Genomic DNA, 18,340 nt, shown 5'->3' on the forward strand with positions numbered 1-18,340 from the left:
ACAAATGAATATAGAACATAGGAAACTGAATCAGGAATCTAACCCTTCCCACATATATAACCCTCTAATTTTTCATTATCCATATGCCTATAGAAACATAGAAACATAGAAAATAGGTGCAGGAGTAGGCCATTCGGCCCTTCGAGCCTGCACCGCCATTTATTATGATCATGGCTGATCATCCAACTCAGAACCCCGCCCCAGCCTTCCCTCCATACCCCCTGACCCCTGTAGCCACAAGGGCCATATCTAACTCCCTCTTAAACATAGCCAATGAACTGGCCTCAACAGTTTGCTGTGGCAGAGAATTCCACAGATTCACCACTCTCTGTGTGAAGAAGTTTTTCCTAATCTCGGTCCTAAAAGGCTTCCCCTCTATCCTCAAACTGTGACCCCTCGTTCTGGACTTCCCCAACATCGGGAACAATCTTCCTGCATCTAGCCTGTCCAATCCCTTTAGGATCTTATACGTTTCAATCAGATCCCCCCTCAGTCTTCTAAATTCCAACGAGTACAAGCCCAGTTCATCCAGTCTTTCTTCATATGAAAGTCCTGTCATCCCAGGAATCAATCTAGTGAACCTTCTTTGTACTCCCTCTATGGCAAGGATGTCTTTCCTCAGATTAGGGGACCAAAACTGCACACAATACTCCAGGTGTGGTTTCCTCAGATTAGGGGACCAAAACTGCACACAATACTCCAGGTGTGGTCTCACCAAGGCCTTGTACAACTGCAGTAGTACCTCCCTGCTCCTGTACTCGAATCCTCTCGCTATAAATGCCAGCATACCATTCGCCGCTATAAATGCCAGCATACCATTCACTATTTAAAAGTTTTTTTAATTTCCCCAACATATCTGTCTCTACCACCATCCTTAGCAGGGCATTGCATGCACCTTCCACTCTCTATTAAATAAACTTACCTTTGATATCCCCCCTACTTTCCTCCAATCACCTTAAAATTATGTCCATTATTAGCCATTTCCGCCCTTGGAAAAAGTCTGTGATTATCCACTAAATCTTTGCATCTTATCATCTTGTACACCTCTATCAACTCACCCCTCATCCTCCTTCACTCCAAACAGAAAAGCCGTAACTCGCTGAACCTATCCTTGTAAGATATGCTCTTTAATACAGGCAGCATCCCGATAAATCTCCTGGGCACCCTCTTGAAAGCTTCCACATCCCTCTTATAATGAGATGACCAAAAATTAACTCAATATTCCAAGTGTGGACTAAACAGGGTTTTAAAGAGTTGCAACATTAGCTCACTGCTCTTGAACTCAATTCCCCGACAAATGAAGGCCAACGCATTATATGTCTTCTTAACCAACCAATTAACTTGCACAGCAACGTTGAGGCATGTGTGATTCCCCTTCTTTGCAGAAAAGCAAGTACCAATTTGAAAAGGAACACAGAAGCAGGAGTCAGATGTTAAAAGAAGCAAACACAGACCTGCAGAGGGTGGAGCGGATGAGAAGCCCATACATCAGGGATGTGCAGGTAGGTGCTGGTCCTCACTAGAACATCAGCAGACACAGATTGAATGGAACAATGCAGAGAGTGATTTTTAATTGGCTCCCAGGTTGCTCATTTTGGGAGTTGGTAACTGGTTCATTACTGCCTCATGCACTGAGATACAGTGAAAAACTTTGTTTTGCATGCCATTCAGATAGATCATTTCTTACATCAAGGTTGTACATCAATAGCAGAATACAGAATATAGTGGAACAATCTATGTTCCGTGCCTATTCTGGTATCTGTCCCCCACTTTTCCTTCGCTACATCGACGACTGCATTGGCGCTGCTTCCTGCACACATGCAGAACTCGTTGACTTTATTAACTTTGCCTCCAACTTTCACCCTGCCCTCAAGTTTACCTGGTCCATTTCCGACACCTCCCTCCCCTTTCTAGATCTTTCTGTCTCTGTCTCTGGAGACAGCTTATCCACTGATGTCTACTATAAGCCTACTGACACTCACAGCTATCTGGACTATTCCTCTTCTCACCCTGTCTCTTGCAAAAACGCCATCCCCTTTTCGCAATTCCTCCGTCTCCACCGCATCTGCTCTCAGGATGAGGCTTTTCATTCCAGGACGAGGGAGATGTCTTCATTTTTTAAAGAAAGGGGCCTCCCTTCCTCCACTATCAACTCTGCTCTTAAACGCATCTCCCCCATTTCACGTACATCTGCTCTCACTCCATCCTCCCACCACCCCACTAGGAATAGGGTTCCCCTGGTCCTCACCTACCACCCCACCAGCCTCCGGGTCCAACATATTATTCTCCGTAACTTCCGCCACCTCCAACGGGATCCCACCACTAAGCACATCTTTCCCTCCCCCCCTCTCTGCATTCCGCAGGGATCGCTCCCTACACAACTCCCTTGTCCATTCATCCCCCCCATCCCTCCCCACTGATCTCCCTCCTGGCACTTATCCGTGTAAGCGGAACAAGTGCTACACATACCCTTACACTTCCTCCCTTACCACCATTCAGGGCCCCAAACAGTCCTTCCAGGTGAGGTATCACTTCACTTGTGAGTCGACTGGGGTGATATACTGCGTCCGGTGCTCCCGATGTGGCCTTTTATATATTGGTGAGACCCGACGCAGACTGGGAGACCGCTTTGCTGAACATCTACGCTCTGTCCGCCAGAGAAAGCAGGATCTCCCAGTGGCCACACATTTTAATTCCACATCCCATTCCCATTCTGACATGTCTATCCACGGCCTCCTCTACTGTAAAGATGAAGCCACACTCAGGTTGAAGGAACAACACCTTATATTCCGTCTGGGTAGCCTCCAACCTGATAGCATGAACATCGACTTCTCTAACTTCCGCTAATGCCCCACCTCCCCCTCGTACCCCATCTGTTACTCATTTTTATGCACACATTCTTTCTCTCACTCTCCTTTTTCTCCCTCTGTCCCTCTGAATATACCTCTTGCCCATCCTCTGGGTCACCCCCCGCCCCTGTCTTTCTTCCTGGACCTCCTGTCCCATGATCCTCTCGTATCCCCTTTTGCCTATCACCTGTCCATCCCTCCCCCTCCTGTCTTCTCCTATCATTTTGCATCTCCCCCTCCCCCTCCAGCTTTCAAATCCCTTACTCACTCTTCCTTCAGTTAGTCCTGACGAAGGGTCTCGGCCTGAAACGTCGACTGCGCCTCTTCCTATAGATGCTGCTTGGCCTGCTGCGTTCACCAGCAATTTTGATGTATGTTGACAGAATATAGTGATACTGCTACACACACAAAGTGCTGGAGGAACTCAGCATCTATGGAAAAGAGTAAACAGCCAGGACCCTTCATCAAGACTGTCACTGAACAGTCAGGACTGTAGCTGAGACCCTTCATCATGACTGTCACTGAACAGTGTGTGTATATATATAGACGTAACCGGCAACAATGAATATCAATCGAGGGACAGGTTATATAAAAACAACCAAACATTTATTAACCACGGATAAACAATAAAAAACAAACGAAAACCTTAACCAGAAGTTAACCGCTATGCGAACATTCAACAAATCATCACTCGGCACTGGTTCTTAGAGCGATAAATGAGAAAACAGTTCTTAAAGCGGTAAAGTCAACCACAGTTCTTAAAATGGTAAATTCGAAAGTCCGACAGATTTATACATTCATTTGGGAGAGACTTCTCTGGAGAAGGATTTCTTCATAGACGCGACTTTCCTGTTGGTTCTGTCCAAAGGATTCACGATGAAGGAAATATACGGCTTAAAACAACTGGCCTTAATTTCTAGAGAGCACCTTGCATGAGCTACCTTTCTCTTTCTGCAGGAGTTATCTTCGATACAGGTTGCTACTTCTTCAGCGAATACTCAATAAGGTCGATCCTTTATTAAACTGCCGAACATTCCCAACTTCTCTTAATCCTTCATATCCTGTACTTCGATGAAGTCTTCACTCTCCAATATTACTGAACAAAGGTACATCAACAAATCTAGCAGAACTTGCCAGTCCAACACTATTGTACCTTGCAACATAACGTAACACTCCATTTTAAAAATGAAACTGCATCATAAAATAAATACGCAACAGAAACGGAGACACAGACTAACGTTCTAGCTGGAAAACTAAAAACAAAAACTAACTGCGTCATCTGTGGTCTTCCCTTTTATACCTGTGGTGAACATGTCATCACGTGACCTCACATCGGCAGGAAAATTACATCAGGTGACCTCCAAAAGACCATTACATCATTCTCACAAGAAAGTCACAAGATCTCCTTGAGGTATGTAACTACATATATATATGGGAAATAGAGGCACAACTGCACCTTTGTTTCCTGCGGAGCATTAAGAAAGCTCACCTCTGTCCCAGGATACTGATGAACTTTTACCGCTGTACCATTGAGAGCATACTCACCAACTGCATCTCAGTGTGGTATGGCAATTGTCCCATATTAGACCGCAAAGCACTCCAGCGTGTGGTGAAAACTGCCCAGTGGATTATTGGCACCCAATTGCCCACTATTGACAACATCTTCCATAAATGCTGCCTGGACAGGATGAAAAGCATTATCAAGGATGCATCTCACCCTAACCATGGACTTTTTACTCTCCTCCCATCCGGTAGGCGCTACTGGAGCCTCCGCTCCTGCACCAGCAGGCACAGAAAGAGTTTCTTCCCTGAAGCTGTGACCCTGCGAAACCTCACATCACAGCGCTATGCAGTATTGCACCCATATTGTATTGTCTCAGTACTTTTATATTTGTGTGCTGTAGCACTTACTTTTTATTCGCAGTTATTTTGTAAGTAACACTATTCTTTGCATCGCTGGTTAGTTGCTAACTGCATTTCATTGGCTTTGTATCTGTACTTGGCACAATAACAATAAAGTTGAATCTAATCTAATCTAATATACTGTATACTGTATGTGTGTGTACGTTTGTGTATATATATATATATATGAGTGCGCATGCGCCGGTCGAGCATGCAGCCTGTTACAGCCGTTCTGAGTAGTTTTCTTACTTTTTTCTTCGTACTTCTTTAACTTTCGTTATTTTTTGTATTTTTTTTTCATGGTAACACGCTGAAGCTGCACCCTCTCTAACATGCTGGTAGAAAGAGTTTTATTTGGGTTTTTAGCACTGGAAATGGTTACATTCCACATGTCTCATTAGCAGGGCAGAAGCATGGTTGCATTGTTTATTCCAGGGGCCAGCTGATTGAGCTTATGCTGGCCGGTTTAGCGAGTAGAGCGGCGGACACCCCTGCTGAAATCTAGAGGAAAACACACAGAGGATGCAGAGGGGGATCACAAAGGCGAGGAAAGAGGACCGGGTCGAGACAACAGAGACTTATGGAGAAGAGGAGTTCGGTGGGTAATAAAATGGCCGAGTTCATGGCGCTAGCCAAGCATCAGAGAACATTTCGGGAGTGCAGTGTTATGTGTTTTACTGGAATGGGGCTGCACGAGGACATACCCAATCAAAACTTTTCCATGGATGGCTTCCAGACCGTTGGGGCTGACCGGAAGTGCACTGAGAGCGGTAAGCGTAAAGGAGTTGGGGGCTTACTGTTCTGGTTAACAGCGGATGGTGCAATCTGGGTCATATTACGATCGAGGAACGTGTTTGTAGACCGGATATTGAACGTTTTGCTGTTGAACTCTGGCCATATTCCACCGAGATACAACACTGGGCGTCATGGGAGTTTGTTCCTGCCTGTGGCCTCCTCCTGTGGAGGGTCAGACACCCTGAACCATTGGGCTGGTCCTGGACTTATTTCCATCTGGCATAGTTTGCATTTTGTTGTTTGATTGTTTGTGGTTTTTGTATTGCTATATTTATGCTCTATTCTTGGTTGGTGCGGCTGTAACAAAACCCAATTTCCCTCGGGATCAATAAAGTATATCTATCTATCTATCTATAAGTTGGGTGAGCTTCAGGTCAATACAGAAGACCTGTTGTTAAATCTTTTCTGTACAGGTCCTCACCAGGGTAGGACAGCCCACAGGGCTATGAGTAGGAGCAGAATTAGTCAATTTGGCCCATCAAGTCTGCTGTGTCATTCTATTATGGCTGATTTATTGTTCCCCTCAATCCCATTTTCCTGCCTTTGCTCATAATCTTTGACACCCTTACTAATAAAGAATCTTTGAACTTCCATTTTAAATATACTCAGTGACGTGACCTCTATCAAACATTGTAGATAGATTCTGTTCCTGAGAACTATTTGTAATCTGAACAGTTTGTAAATTGGGAATGAATGACAACATTAGGTGGGAGAGGAACACAGACACAACGGTAACAGGAGAGTGAGCAGGCACAGAAAGAGTAGCCACCATCTGGCCATATTGACTCAATGAGGGAGGGAGGGAGTTCCCTTAGTTCTCTTAGCTCTGCCTAGCCCCAGCTCAGTTTTTGTAGCTCAGGAACGGGGAGAAAAAAGCCACTCAGAAATGCTCCTGTTCTTAACCAGCAAAAGATGCCATCAGCCCTGAACAGAAAGGCAAATCCCCACCGGTCCTGTCACTGTCCTGAAGAGTCTGCTCGTGAGTTGGATGTTTGTAACCCTAGAAAGACCTTAATTGAATCTCAGGAAAATCAGACAAATCTGCAGTCCGCCATTGCTCCAAATGCATTAGTGTTAACTCATAGTTTTAGTCACTGTTGTTCATAACTGAACACTTGGAGCTGCTGGGCTTCATTGCTCTTCTAAGAATTTGCTGCTGTTGCTGGCTCTCCTAACTTGCTTAGCAAATCAGCGACCAGAGCCTGTTTATTAATTTATTGCCACTCATTTGGAAAACAACTGGGCCAAGGTCTGCCACTCAGTTTCTCCATTCTGTGGGTTGGGCCAACAGTTTCTGGCCTGTGCTTTTGAAGATTTTTTGTCATGCGTCTTCTCACAGAGGGCAGTGAATTTTTGGAATCTTCTGTCCTGTTGCGTTTTTGAGGTGTGGACTTCCACAGATTCACCGCCCTCTGGCTAGAGAAATTCCTCCTCATCTTTGTCCAAAAGTGATATCCTGTATTCTGAGGTTGCGCTCACTGGTCTTATACTCCCCCAAAATTCATCCACTCCATGTCCACTCTGTCCAAGATTTTTAATGTTTGATGTGTTTCACTCAATCTCATTCTTCTAAACTCCAGAGAGTGTAGGCCCAGAGTAATTAAACACTCCTTTCATTCCCAGTATTATTCTCATGAACCTGCACTGGACCCTCCTCAATGCCAGCACATCCTTCCTTAGATAAATGGCCCAAAACTGCTCACAATATTCCAACGTAAACACAAGGAATTCTGCAGATGCTGGAAGTTCAAGCAACACACATCAAAGTTGCTGGTGAACGCAGCAGGCCAGGCAGCAACTTTGGTGTGTGTTGCACAATATTCCAAGTGTGGTACATGTTCTTAGGTTTTTCTGTGGGCAGAGAGAAGAGAGAATGACTGGGGTAGGAGGGGTCTTTGGCTACATTGTACCACATATGAAACTGAAGACACAGACTCAATGTTTCAGGAACAGCTTCTTCACCCTCCCCCCCGCCCCGCCATCAGATTTCTGAATGGACAATTAACCCATAGACGCTACCTCAATGCATCTTTTTCTTTTGTTGGCTCTCTTTTTGCACTAATTACTTATTAAATATATTAAATAAGAAATATATTTTAAAAATTAAAGTAAATATATTAAATATATTTCTTAGTACCATAGGGTGGCATTGGTAATGTAGCGGTTTAGGTAACACTATTACAGCAATAGGGCACTCTGGAGTTCAGAGCTGAATTCTGTACTGGCACCATTCTGTAAGGAGTCTCTGTATGTCTTTCCCATGGAATGCAGGGGTTTTCCAGTTTCTTCCCACAGTCCAAACATGTACCGGGTAGGTTAAATGGTCATTATAAATTGTCCCGTGATTAGGTTAGGGTTAGCTGGAGTGATCATTGGTTACTAGGGCAGTGTAGCTCATCAGGCTGGATAGGTCTACTCCACGCTGTATCACTAAGTAAAATAAATAAATAAATAACTTGCAACACACATCAAAGTTGTTGGTGAACGCAGCAGGCCAGGCAGCATCTCTAGGAAGGGGTGCAGTCGACGTTTCAGGCCGAGACCCTTTGTCAGGACTAACTGAATGAAGAGTGAGTAAGAGATTTGAAAGTTGGAGGGGGAGGGGGAGATCCAAAATGATAGGAGAAGACAAGAGGGGGAGGGATGGAGCCAAGAGCTGGACAGGTGATTGGCAAAAGGGATACGAGAGGATCATGGGATAGGAGGTCTGAGAAGAAAGACGGGGGGGGGGAACCCAGAGGATGGGCAAGGGGTATATTCAGAGGGGCAGAGGGAGAAAAAGGAGAGTGAGAGAAAGAATGTGTGTATAAAAATAAGTGACAGATGGGGTACGAGGGGGAGGTGGGGCATTAGCGGAAGTTAGAGAAGTCGATGTTCATGCCATCAGGTTGGAGGCTACCCAAACGGAATATAAGGTGTTGTTCCTCCAACCTGAGTGTGGCTTCATCTTTACAGTAGAGGAGGCCATGGATAGACATGTCAGAATGGGAATGGGATGTGGAATTAAAATGTGTGACCACTGGGAGATCCTGCTTTCTCTGTCGGACAGAGCGTAGGTGTTCAGCAAAGCGGTCTCCCAGTCTGCGTCAGGTCTCGCCAATATATAAAAAGCCACATCGGGAGCACCGGACGCAGTATATCACCCCAGCCGACTCACAGGTGAAGTGTCGCCTCACCTGGAAGGACTGTCTGGGGCCCTGAATGGTGGTAAGGGAGGAAGTGTGAGGGCATATGTAGCACTTGTTCCGCGTACACGGATAAGTGCCAGGAGGGAGATCAGTGGGGAGGGATGGGGGGACGAATGGACAAGGGAGTCACATAGGGAGCGATCCCTGCGGAAAGCAGAGGGTTGGGGAGGCAAAGATGTGCTTAGTGGTGGGATCCCGTTGGAGGTGGCGGAAGTTACGGAGAATAATATGTTGGACCCGGAGGCTGGTGGGGTGGTAGGTGAGGACCAGGGGAACGCTATTCCTAGTGGGGTGGCGGGAGGATGGAGTGAGAGCAGATGTATGTGAAATGGGGGAGATGCGTTTAAGAGCAGAGTTGATAGAGGAGGAAGGGAAGCCCCTTTCTTTAAAAAAGGAGGACATCTCCCTCGTCCTAGAATGAAAAGCCTCATCCTGAGAGCAGATGTTGTTTGCGTTTTTAAATAAATTACTTGATTTATTTCTAAAATATATTTCTTATTTTTTAATCACTATGTCTGAGTGTGTGTCTTCAGTTTCATATGTGGTACAACGTAGCCAAAGACCCCTCCTACCCCAGTCATTCTCTTTTCTCTCTGCTCACAGAAAAACCGAAGAACATGTACCACACTTGGAATATTGTGAGCAGTTTTGGGCCATTTATCTAAGGAAGGATATGCTGGCATTGTACTGTGGCCATAAAACAACAAGTTTCATAATATATTCCTGTGATATTAAACTTGATTCTGATCTTTCATTTTTTAAGAAGGTGATCTCACAATAAGGCAGTGGAGTGAATGCAGAGGAGATTTACCAGAAGGTTGCCTAGAATGGATTGGTTCAGATAGAAGGAGAGACCAGAGAGGCTGATTTGTTTTTCTTGGAGTGGTTGTAGGTGAGTGCAGATCTGATAGAGGTGTTCAAAAAGTATGAGTGGCCTAAATAGTGAAAAAAAACTTTTTCGCCATTCAATGATTCGATTCAGTTCTGCCACTGCCTGTAAGGAGCTTGTATGTTCTCCCGGTAACCACGTGGGTTTCCTCTGGGTGCTCCAGTCTCAGCCCACGTTCCAAAGACGTACAGGTTAGTCGGTTAATTGGTCACGTGGGTGTGGGCTTGTTGGGCCAGAAGGGCCTGTTACTGTACTGTATCTCTAAATTAAAATAAAATGAATTATAGAGTCATTTAAAACCAAAGGACAAAGGATTAAAATGAGAAATAGGGGAGGATCTGAGAGGTTTTGAGGAATTTTTAAAAACTCAATGAGTGGTTGTAATTTAGAATGCCCGAGAAAGAATGGAGGCAAGATCTCTTGTAACATTTAAAAAGTGTGTTAATGAGAAATGGAAATGCCAAAGCATAAAAGACTATAGATCATGCTGATAAATGGGATTATTAGAGATGAAATGATGGTGGGCAGAGACATGATGGGTCAAAGGGTCTGTTTCTGTCTGTATGACTACAATTTTACACATTACATCCCCTTTTCCCCATCCTTATCCACTTACCTTGTCTGTCTACATTGCCAGAAGTCACTTCACCTCCTTCTCACAATCCAGACTGCAACCTGGCTAGAAGTGTTCTGCAGACATGGATATATTGCACTCGGGTCAAGGTTATTGAGGATGGTGAACATCCAGGGCCCCAAACAGCTTCCCGTGGTACAGGCTGCTTCCAGTCAGAAAATGACCCCTGTATTCCAACTCTGTTTCTTGTCCCTGAACCAATCCTTCCTCCGCACCAGTTTATCACTGCAACCTTAATAACCTTGCACAGATTTGACTGACTGCATTAATGGATAATCAAAATTATGTTCAGACACATTTAAAGAAGTAAATAGATGAAAATAATTAAAAATATAAAATTATATTAAAAATAAGTTTAATTAAAACTCTGAGCATTCTTTTGTTATCTGCCTTCCCTCCTCTCTCTCTCCTACATTCTTCACAGTCAACTTTTCTCTTTCAATAAGATATAGGAGCAGAATTAGGCCATTTTACCACATTGGAGGCTGTGGTAGAATAAAGGACCCTACTGAAAATCCTGGCAATCCTGGACAATGTTTCTCACCCTCTGCATGCCACCTTAGCTGAACAGAGGAATACTTTTAGTAATGGATTAAGACAACTGTGCTGCTCCAAGAGCGCTATATGAGGTCACTCTTACCCTCGGCCATTAGGATCTATAATGAGTCAACCTATAGCTGGGGAAGTTATGACCCCCTCCTATTCGACTGTGGTAACTTGATGATTATTCTTTCTTATGTATGGGGTCTTCCTTTTTTTATATGTTAAATGTAAAATGGCTTCTTTGTTATGTTATACTGGGGAATGCTTCTTTGTTATGTTAAATGCTGAGAAAGTCTCTAGCTAGACATTTGCTTGGGCAGGAAAACTATCCAATCTGCTGCCTCCCTTCCACTTCCCAAATGATGCATCTGAGTGGTGAATTCCTCATATTTATTGCAGATGTTGATCTTATAGTCCCACTTAGCAGCAGTCCAGGTCAGAGCTCACCCAGTGAAGGGAGAGATAACAAAGGAAATCTTGGCTTGGTCCACAAAATACAGTAATGGCTGCAGCTCAAAGTGCAAGACACACTGGGACAGGAAGTTGTGACAGTGGGTCGAGGAATCTGTCGAGGAAGAGTTCGGGCACCAAATTCCAGGGCTCCGAGGGAGGAGGTTGACTGACGGAGGGTTGCTGTAACAAGATGAAAAGTTGGTTGAGAGTTACAGCCGGGATTGGGGGAGGAGAGGATGGAGCCAGAACCTGAGGCAGAGGGCTCACAGGTGCCGAGGGGTCCCCGTGAGGGTGAGGGTCCGACAGGTAGGCCCGGGGTGTCACCTGGGATGTCTGAACAGGAAGAGTCAGCAGAGGAAGTACAGAGGTCTCAGAGGAGTAGGCACCACTCGGAGAGGTTGATTTATACAGCGCCGGGAGAACAGGGTGTGATCTCTACTGCCCTGGGAAGTTATGTCACTGCTTTATGCACCTGGGTTGGGTTTTGTATTTTACAAGGAGCACTGGTGAACCCTGTTAACATCATGAGGGCTTGACTTTTATTGGTGGGGGGAGAGTGTACGGGGTTTTTCTTTTTTTTATGTTAAATTTAAAATGGCTTCTTTGTTATGTTAAATGCTGAAAAAGTCTCTAGCTAAACAGTTGCTTGGGTTAATACAGACAGCTGGGTGCTATTAGCCAATGGGTGGTCTTATATCATTTTGTTTTCGGATGATAATGCTGTCTCATATGACTGGGGACGGGGTTTTGGTGGGGAGTCAGAGGAGAGACGAGGAGGACGGACGTGTGGAGAGGCTCCGGTCGATCACTCCGGGTGGTCCCGAGCCGTGAGTCGACAGGATTCGGGTGGTCGTCAGGAATCGATTGAGCTCCAATGGTTGTGCGTGAAGAACTTGGACTTTGATAAGTCTTGGCGCCTTTTTTTCATTACTTCCTTTTCTGTATCGAATTTATATTAATGTCATAGAATTAGTAATATCTATAAAGTGTACTTGGTAAAACGTACCGTGTGTGCTGGCTGATGATTGACGTTTGGGATTGATTCGGGTGGCAACCGACTCCATGGGAAGCGTTGAGGCAGATGCTGGGTGGGATTTCCCCTAGACATATACGAGCCAATATAACTGAGTGTTACACTTACTACTTTTCTAATATTTGTATACCTGTGAACTTGTAATGCTACTGTGACACTGTAATTTCCTTTGGGATTAATAGGGAAGTATCTATCTATGTATCTATCGAGTCTGCTCCACCATTTCATCATGGCTGAGTACCTGTAATCTCTCTCTTGCTCTTCTGCTGTTTTTGTGCTGTATGACTTTGTTTTTACACATTACACCCCCTTTCCCCCATCTTTATCCATACACTTTGCCTGTCTATATTCTCCAGATGCCACTACACCTCCTTCTCACAAACCAGACAGCAACCTGACTAATGGTATTCTTTCATTCCGCCATCTCTCTCTTCCTCTTTTCTCCTCATCCCCACTCTCTCCCTCTCTTTCTCCCACAAAATGCTTTTCTTTTTTTCTATTCCTCTCCATCTACTTCCTCTCTCTCCCTCACTCCACCTCTCCCTTTCTCTCTTCCTCTCACCTTTTGCTCCATCACTGCTCTTCTCTCTCCACCTCTCTTTAGCTATCTCCCTCACCCCCCTCTCCTTCCCTCTTCCTCACCCTCCCTCTCCTTCCCTCTCCCTCACCTCCCTCTCCTTCCCTCTCCCTCACCCTCCCTCACCCTCCCTCTCCCTCCCTCTCCCTCCCTCTCCCTCCCTCTCCCTCATCCTCCCTCTCCTTCCCGCTCCCTCATGTACCCTCACATTGTCCCTCCCTCTCTTCATCCCTCTCTCTCCCTTCCTTTCTCCTTCTTCCTCTCCGAAAAGTTTCTGCAGATGCTGGAAATCTTGAGAAACACGCACAAATGCTGAAGGAACTCAGCCTGTCAGGTAGCATCTATGGAGAGGAAGAAACTATTGACTGATGAACAGATAAATCAGTGAAGGGGTCTTGCTGAAGTGGCAACTGTTCGTTCATCAAAACAGTGTCTTAAGTTTAAGAAAAAACATTGTAACTCCTTTATTAAACAAAGCACGGTAAAAGTACTTTACACAATTACATCATTGTGTCAGAACAGCCTCTTAACGTGAAAGCCCAACTCAATGTCAGTGGCTGTGAATTATGTACATTTCCACCAATTACATTCCCCGAGACAGGCCCACCAGAATTCACTAAAACTGGCATTATGAGCCTGTCTGAAGCTCAGATGAGCTGCCCCGCTCGGGTCCTATCTTCCATGAGTGGAGGAACAACAGAGGCCTCGGCTCAATAAACAATAGACAATAGGTGCAGGAGTAGGCCATTCGGCCCTTTGAGCCAGCACTGCCATTCACTGTGATCATGGCTGATCATCCACAATCAGTACCCCATTCCTGCCTTCTCCCCATATCCCCTGACTCCGCTATCATTAAGCGTTCTATCTAACTCTTTCTTGAAAGCATCCAGAGAATTGGCCTCCACTGCCTTCTGCGGCAGAGCATTCCACAGATCCACAACTCGCTGGGTGAAAAAGTTTTTCCTCAACTCCGTTCTAAGTGGCCTACCCCTTATTCTCAAATTGTGGCCTCTGGTTCTGGACGCCCCCAACATCGGGAACATGTTTCCTGCCTCTAGCGTGTCCAATCCCTTAATAATCTTATATGTTTCAATCAGATCCCCTCTCATCCTTCTAAATTCCAGTGTATACAAGCCCAGTTGCTCCAATCTTTCAACATATGACAGTCCCGCCGTCCCAGGAATAACCTCGTGAACCTCCACTGCACTTTCTCAATAGTAAGAATGTCCTCCCTCAAATTTGGAGACCAAAACTGTACACAATACTCCAGGTGTGGTCTCACCAGGGCCCTGTACAACTGCAGAAGGACCTCTTTGCTCTATATTCAACTCCTCTTGTTATGAAGGCCAACATGCCATTAGCTTTCTTCATTGCCTGCTGTACTTGCATGCTTACTTTCAGTGAGTGATGAACAAGGTCCTAATTTGACACCATTCAAATAGTAATCTGCCTTCTTGTTCTTGCCACCAAAGTGGATAACCTCACATTTATCCACATTAAACTGCATCTGCCATGCATCTGCCCACTCACCCAACCTGTCCAAGTCATCCTGCATTATCTCAACATCCTTCGCACATTTCACACTGCCACCCAGCTTTGTGCTATCTGCAAATTTGCTAATGTTACTTTTAATCCCTTTATCTCAATCATTAATGTATATTGTAAATAGCTGCGGTCCCAGCACTGAGCCTTGCGGTACCCCATTAGTCACCGTCTGCCATTCTGAAAGGGACGTGTTAATCCCTACTCTTTGTTTCCTGTCTGCCAACCAATTTTCTATCCATGTCAGTACCCTACCCCCATTACCATGTGCTCTAATTTTGCCCACTAATCTCCTATGTGGGACCTTATCAAAGGCTTTCTGAAAGTCCAGGTACACTACACACACTGGCTATCTCTTGTCCATTTTCATAGTTACATCCTCAAAAAATTCCAGAAGGTTAGTCGAGCATGATTTCCCCTTCGTAAATCCATGCTGACTGGGACCGATCCTGTTACTGCTATCCAAATGTGCCGCTATTTCATCCTTTATAATTGACTCCAGCATCTTCCCCACCACAGATGTCAGGCTAACTGGTCTATAATTCCCTCGTCCAGAGGTGCATTGACACACTCGTGGTCATGTCGCGACTGCAGGAGCATGGTTGTGGAACCATTCTTGATTGGCTGATTTAAGACAATCCACTGAAATACATTCAGGTTTACCACTCTTTATCTATGATAAGAGTCTTTCCTTTCATTTCCAAAATGCAGAATGGGCCATTACAAGGGGGCCGAAGGGGATGTTGCTGTGCATCATGGTGGATGAAAACAAATGAGGTGGAATGTATGGCAACAGGAACCCATGGTTGCTGTACACCATGATGGGAGGTAGGAATTGGTGCAAAGCCACTGCGGCCATCATCACAGCGCTCTCATCTGAGTGGGCAGAGTCAGAGTGGTGATCTTGAGGCTTTAACTCTTTACAGCCTCAAAAAAGAGAAGCTTCAGTCAGAGAAAGCAAAGAAAAGTAAAGCTCAAGGTTGTTTGCTTTTCCCTTCCCTTTTTTATAGCTGCTCAGCTAGGACAGTAGAGATGCCAGGTAGGATAGTGTGGAATGCTCATCTTGGAGGATATGGGAAGGCAGGGAGACCTCCAGTGTCCCTGAGAATACACAAGTGAGAAGTACATCCAGCTTCAGCTTCTTGTAATCCACATTAAGGAGTTGGAGCTGGAACTGGATGAAGTCTGGATCATTTGTGAGACTGAGGGGGTAATAGATAGGACAGATAGAGAGGTAGTTACACCCAAGGTGCAGGACACAGGAAACTGGGTGATATTCAGGAAGGGGAAAGAGGTTAAGGAGCCGCTGCAGAGTACCCCTGTGGTTATCCCCCTCAACACTTTGGATACTGTTGGGGAGAATGACCTAACAGAAGAAGTCACAGTGGTCAGGTCTCTAGCACGGAGTCTGCCTCTGTGACTTCGAAGGGAAGGTTGGGTGAAGATGGCACGTTGTGGTGATAGGGGATTCATTAGTTAGGGGTTTGAACAGGAGGTTCTGTGGGCAAGAATGAGATTCTGGATGGTATGTTGCTTCCTGGGTGCCGGGGTCCGACCATCTTGGATTGAATCCTCAGTATTCTTAAGTGGGAGGGTGAACAGCTAGAAGTTGTGGTCCATGTAGGTACCAATGATATGGGTACGATGAGTGATGAGGTTTTGCATAGGGAGTTCAGGGAGTTAGGTGCTAAGTTAAAGGGCAGAACCTCCAGGGTTGTAGCCTCAGGACTGCTACCCATGCCACGTGATAGTGAGGCCAGAACCAGGAAGATTATACAGTTTAATATGTGGCTAAGGAGTTGGTGTAGGAGAGAAACGTTGTGGAGGCAGATGTTGGTAAGAATGCAGACAAAGTTAGGAATCAAATGTTTGAGCATGGTGTGACTAGTTTACAGAGCAGCATATATTTCAATACAATAAGTATAATAGGAAAGGTGGATAATCGTGCTGAAGATGAGGTAGCTGGTTTACAAACAGGGGCAATGTGTAGTGAGGAGAGGCTGTTGATAGGGCCAAATTTCTGTCAACAAGATGAGCTGCAACGTAGAAGTTGGACAAAATTGATAAGGGTGAATATAGGACTGAAGGTGTTATATTTGAATGTGCACCATATACGGAATAAGATAGAAAAACTTGCAGCACAATTGCAGATTGGCAGGTATGGTGTAGACATTACTGAATGTCCAAGCTTACACATTATATTTAAAGGACAGGCAGGAAGGCAGAAGGGGCGACGTCTCTCTGTTTGTAAAAATGAAATCAAATCATTAGAAAGAGGTGACATAGGGTCAGTCAGAGCGTGTTGCATCATTGTGGATAGAGCTAAGGAACTGCAAGGGTGAAAAGACCCTGATGGGAGTTCTATACAGACCCCAAATAGTAGTAAGGATGTGGTTTTCAAATTACAACACGAGATAGAAAATGCATGCCAAAAGGGCAATGTTACAATAATCATGGGAAACTTCAATGTGCAGGTAGATTGGGAAAATCAGGTTACTGCTGGATTCAGGGAGGGAGATCTTCTAGCATGCCTATGTAATTTTTTTTAGAGCAGCTTGTGGTTGAGCCCACTAGGGGATCAGCTATTCTGGATTGGCTGTTGTGCAGTGAACTGGAACTGATGCGAGTGCTTAAGGTAAAAAAAAACTCTTAGGGGAAAATGATCATAATATGATCAAATTCATTCTGAAATTTGAGGAGAAGCTGAAGTCAGATGTATCAGTATCACAGTGGAGTAAAGGGAATTCCAGAGGCATAAGAGAGGAGTTGGCCGGTATTGCTTGGAAAAGAACACTGGCAGGGATGACAGCAGGGCAGCAATGGTTAGAAATTCTGGAAACAATTCTGAAGGCACAGGATACATACATCCCAAAGAGGAAAAAGAATTCTAACAGAAAGATGAACCAACCATGGCTAACAGGTGAAGTCAAATTCAACAGAAAAGCCAAAGAGAGGGCATATAATAGAGCAAAAATTAGTGGGAAGTTAGAGGATTGGGCGGTTTTTGAAAACCAAAAGAAGACAATTAAAAATGTCATTAAGGAAAAGCTGAAATATGAAAGTAAGCAATTAAAGAGGTTATCAAAAATGTATTCAGATACATAAAGAGTAAAGGAGAAGTGAGCGTGGATATTGGACCGCTGGAAAATGATGCTGAAGAGGTAGTAATGAGGGACAAAGAAATGGCAGATGAACTGAAAACGAGAGAAAATCTGCACATGCTGGAAATCCGAGCAACACACACAAAACGCTGGAGGAACTCAGCAGGCCAGGCAGCACCTATGGGGAAAAAAAGTACAGTTGACGTTTCAGCCTGAAACTCGTCAGCAGGACTGGAGGAAAATAGATGAGGAATAGATTTAGAAGGTGGTGGGAGGGGAGAGAGAAACACCAGGCGATAAGTGAAACTTGGGGGGGGAAGGGATGAAGCAAAGAGCTAGGAAGTTGATTGGCAGAAGGCCACGGAAGAAAGAAAAAGGGGCGGGGGGGAAGGAGCACCAGAGGGAGGCTGTTCCCAGAAAGGATACGTGGCTGTAGTAACGGGTCTGGGTAAGCACGTGGTCAAAGAGTTGGAGAGCAGCAGGGGTCACAGCGGGGGAGCAGTGAGAGAGAGTTCCACTGAACCTCTGTCAAAGGAAAGATTTAAACTTCTTCAGGGTAGGCATCCCTGGAAGAGATTAACTGAATTAAGTATTTTACATCAGTCTTCATTGTGGAAGACCCGAGCAGTATGGTGGAAGTTCCAGGTGTCGGGGGTATGCACACAAGGGAAAACCTTGCCTGACAAATCTGTAGGAATTCTTTGAAGAAATAACAAGCAGGATAGACAAAGGAGAATCAGTTGATGTTCTTATACTTGGATTTTCAGAAGGCCTTTGACAAGGTGCCACTCTTGAGGCTTCTTAACAAGCTATGAGCCCATAGTATTACAGGAA

At 45.0% G+C, this 18,340-nt stretch overlaps 1 protein-coding gene across 4 annotated transcripts in view; it reads left to right on the forward strand.

Moving 5' to 3' along the window:
* Nucleotides 1-18,340, forward strand: part of LOC134353855 (brain-specific angiogenesis inhibitor 1-associated protein 2-like protein 2) — a 187,872-nt gene that overhangs the window by 79,141 nt on the left and 90,391 nt on the right. For all 4 annotated transcript variants that reach the window (XM_063062328.1, XM_063062330.1, XM_063062329.1 and 1 more), the window contains exon 6: nt 1,386-1,502. In XM_063062328.1, the coding sequence (XP_062918398.1) occupies nt 1,386-1,502 (117 nt within the window). The remainder of the gene's footprint in view (nt 1-1,385; nt 1,503-18,340) is intronic.

This window comes from Mobula hypostoma, chromosome 11 (assembly GCF_963921235.1).
Source record: "Mobula hypostoma chromosome 11, sMobHyp1.1, whole genome shotgun sequence".
Lineage (NCBI taxonomy): Eukaryota > Metazoa > Chordata > Chondrichthyes > Myliobatiformes > Myliobatidae > Mobula > Mobula hypostoma.